General features: G+C 36.2%; 1 protein-coding gene across 1 annotated transcript; it reads left to right on the forward strand.

Moving 5' to 3' along the window:
- Positions 1–507: 507 nt before the first annotated feature.
- On the forward strand, positions 508–2,771 carry LOC139888886 (uncharacterized). Its single transcript, XM_071871868.1, has 3 exons — positions 508–561; positions 2,208–2,503; positions 2,567–2,771. The coding sequence occupies exons 1-3, from the start codon at positions 508–510 to the stop codon at positions 2,769–2,771; spliced, it is 555 nt and encodes a 184-aa protein (XP_071727969.1).
- Positions 2,772–4,147: the final 1,376 nt, after the last annotated feature.

Consider the following 4,147-nt stretch of genomic DNA (forward strand, 5'->3'; position numbering starts at 1 on the left):
CTATATGTGTCTCAGGTTCATACTTGGCTACTTGATACATGCTTTCGCGTACACTCATACTTGCTTGGGGTCAAGCATACATGCATACACTTTGATTACTTGCTTGGAGTCAAGCATACATGCATACGCTAGTGATAGCACCTTTAGATTCAAACAATTGTTTACATACTTACGCTATTTATAGCAACCGTGATTTTAAACTAATTATGTCGCAGATTATTTCATTTATACTTACCAACTTTTGTAAACTTAACTCGTTGTCGAACATTTGGTAAACAAAACTTTGTAAGTCTTGTATGTTTCAAATGAATGCGACATAATTTTGGTCAAACGTGTCTCATATAGGGACTACGACCACGTAACGGGACCTAAGTTGACGGCGCTGTCAATGACGATTTTGTCGGGTCGTTACAGTTTGTTTTCTGTGTTGTCTACATCAAGCATGCTCATTCAACTGATATTGAAAACTTAGTTGAAGAAAGAAGGACACAAATCGGCGGCTGAAAAATGACCATACAAGACAACGATGGAATGAAAAAGTATATCAAACGTGCAGTTCGTGTATATACTTTATCAAGGCCTTGGGAACCTAACTTTCTATTTGTTTATTTAAATAGTGTGTTCACACATTCTAGGGTGCTCCTGAATTAGCTTCAGTACAAAGAGAGAGCTACGTGATTTTCTGATATGCTTATCGGCTGAAGTACAAACATCATTTGGACTAGCAGACAATGGAACCTTTACATGGTTAATGGGCACTATATAAATAGACAACTCTACTAATGTTTTAGATACTGGTGTGGGAATTAAATTAAATGTGTCTATAAAATCTTGTATATGTTTTCAGTGTGTATGATCTATCAATGCATAATCTGTATCAATCGGTTATTTATTCTGCTCTAAGATAACCATGATTCTTTAACATTTTATAAGTAAAAGAATAAATTAAAAATTATACTTAACCGTGCAATACATAGTTTAATTAGCAAATAATTGTATTCATCTCCTACAATACTTCATGTTGTTATTCAGAACAAACAAAGATTTATACCATATATTATCTAACGTAATTTTTTTTCTTTCTCCATAGCAAGGCCCAAAACCACTTGCGGAACCTTTTCATCCATTGGAGTACGTTTTCTTTTTTGAACAACTATTGAGATCACCCGAGGGGGACTAAACCACCCGTTGCAATCATCTCCCGTTTCGACTATGCCGATGCAGCGATAATAACCCCGCTCACATCGCTGCCCGGGTGGAAACCTTGAACCTATCCAAGGGCACGGTCAAGTAAAACCCCCTCCCCGTTACGCCATGGGTGGATACTTCATGGCAGGGATGAAATTGTGTTTTTAATATGTAGCCAACGAGGGTCGAACTCCTGACCTCCCCTAAAGGAGGCAGGCCACCAACCGCTAGACCACATCACAACTTCTCCATTAGAGTACGTTAGACAATACCTTAAATAATGAATAAATCTTGATTACGATTCTATGATAGTTTTTAGTACTAATAATTTAGTATATTTTAGTACTAACTAAGATGAAGCTGTCCCTGTGAATAGTAAAATGTTCATGGGGTTTAGTATATTTTATAATAATTATTAATAATTTAGTTTTTGTAATTTTGTTCAACGCATTAAGAGATCATTGGCATCTCATTTTCAGATTTAATGTTCTACGAAATTTGTCAAGTAATTGAAGTGTTTGTTTCTTTTCTTTTTGAAAGATGAAATTTCGCACAAGTAGATCGACTTTGTTGGTGATTATATATAGGGAGGTGATACTTACACACTCCTTTTTTATGCATACACACTTTTTGGTATAATACTTACAATTATATCCCTATATTTACCTAGGAAATTGAACCTGCATTATCATAAGTAAGGGTATATTAGTAAGTTAGTGTGTATGGATCAAAAAGGAGAGTGTGAGTATCACCTCCCATATATATAAGGTATGCTTATAGTTTTAAAATGCTCGCGCGAATCCCATGTAAGAATCTTTTTTATCTTGGTATTTTAATTCTCATAAGAATGATTTATTCTCTAGTATCAACCAAGCCACATCGATACAACAGTAGTATTCTATTACATTACATTCTCATTGCCTTTCCCATTCCTATTTCCCCATTCGAACCAAGAAGACCTTAAGGTATAACATTTTCTTGAGTAAGGATAAAAGCTTATTGAACTCGATTACATTCAGAAATCGAGTGTTAAATGGGATGTTGAGGAAGATGAAAATTTCAAGTTTGTTCATTGTTCATTAAAACACAAATGCCGGGTTCAGAAATTTCAGGGATTAATTGTTGACGGCGTATGGCTTGACGACCCGAGTATTGATAAAGATAAGTTCTTTGATTTTTTCAAGAATAAATTCAAAAAGGTCGATTCTGGAGCAGCTTTCGTCCATGTTAAACCACAAGTTATACTTTCTGATGAAGATGCAAGTTTTATTGAGAGAGACATTGATGATACAGAGATTAAAAACGCTGTTTGGGAGTGCGGAATTTCTTTTCGTTTCATTAAACATTTTTGAGAGTTTTTTCAACATGATTTTTACAGAGACATTAAAGGTTTCTTTGCCTTGTCTAGTATGCCTCATGGTGCTAACTCAGCTTTTTTCTCGCTTATTCCAAAAGTACAGAATCTGGTTCTGATAATGGATTTCAGACCTATTTCGTTAGTAGGGTGTTTTTACAAAATCATTACTAAAATCGTGACTAACCAATTAGCTTCTGTTATTGATAAGATTATTAGTCCAGCTTAATTGGCGTTTATTTCAGGACGTCAGATTTTAGATGGCCCGTTAATTCTAAGTGAGATTATATCTTGGTATAAAAATAAGAACAAAAGAATGCTTCTTTTCAAGGTCGATTTCGAGAAAGCGTACGATTCCGTGAATTGGGAGTATCTTTTTTTTATGCTCTCCTCATTGGGGTTTGGTCAGAAGTGGAGTTCTTGGATTAAAGAATGTTTAATCTCGGCCAGGACGTCTTAGTTAATGGGTGTTCGACACGTGAATATCCGATTAAAAGGGGTTTAAGACAGGGTGATCCGCTTAGTATTTTTCTCTTTATAATTGTTATGGAAGGGTTACATCTTGCTTTTCATCATGCCATGGAGTTGAAATTAATTCGGGGTATAAAAGTTGGGAAGGACAACATACACCTTTTGCATAAAAACATCTATTTTTTAATGCAGACAATGTTATCATTTTCTCATATTGGTGTTTGTCGGAATTGAATCGTATTTAACTTATTCTGGAGATTTTCTTTTTGGTATCTGGTTTAAGAATTAATGTTTCAAAATCCCACTTATTCCGTATCAGAGTGGCAGATTCTGAAATTATGGCTTTTGCTAATGCTGCAGGGACATAAGTTGGTTCGTTTCCTACCACTTATCTTGGTATTCCCATAGGTTCCAATATGAAAACAATCTCGAGTTGGGATTTTATGGTCGAAAAATTTCGTTCTAAGTTATTTTCGTGGAAGGCTAGTTTACTCTCTTCGGGCGGTAAATTAACGCTTATTAAATCGGTATTGGAAAGCCTTGGGATATATTGTATGTCGTTGTTCAAGTGTCCCGAAACCGTCCTAAAACGTCTCGAGTCTTTAAGGGCAAGGTTTTTTTGGGGTGGTAGTGATGAGGTTGAAAAAATGTCACGGGTAACATGGGACATATTATTTGCTCCTTTCGACCGCGGTGGCCTCAATGTTGAAAGTCTTAAAGCTTTCAATATGGCATTAATAGTGAAGTGGAAATGGAGGTATTTGTTAAATCCGAATGACTCGTGGGTCTTGTTAATAAAGTTCATTCGTGGCAGTATATTCGATAATACTTTTTCGGTCCGTTCTAGCATGTGGTCCAATATTGTTTCTTTATGTTCTAAGGTCGCATCTGATGGTTTGTTGTCGGTCGACACTTTTCGCATGGTAGTTGGGAATGGTAGGAAGATTCGTTTTTTGTATGATGTTTGGTGTGGTGAATCTTCGCTACATTCTAGGTAGAACCAGTTGTTTCATTTGGACAAGAACAAGAATGATACGATAGCGGCTAAATGGGTCGACGATGCGTGGCATTGGGACTGGTCTCGGGAGAATCTAGGGAGACCTAACGCGCAATGAAAGGACCCTTTCTAATCCA

This window comes from Rutidosis leptorrhynchoides, chromosome 2 (genome assembly GCF_046630445.1).
Source record: "Rutidosis leptorrhynchoides isolate AG116_Rl617_1_P2 chromosome 2, CSIRO_AGI_Rlap_v1, whole genome shotgun sequence".
In the NCBI taxonomy this organism is placed as follows: Eukaryota; Viridiplantae; Streptophyta; class Magnoliopsida; order Asterales; family Asteraceae; genus Rutidosis; species Rutidosis leptorrhynchoides.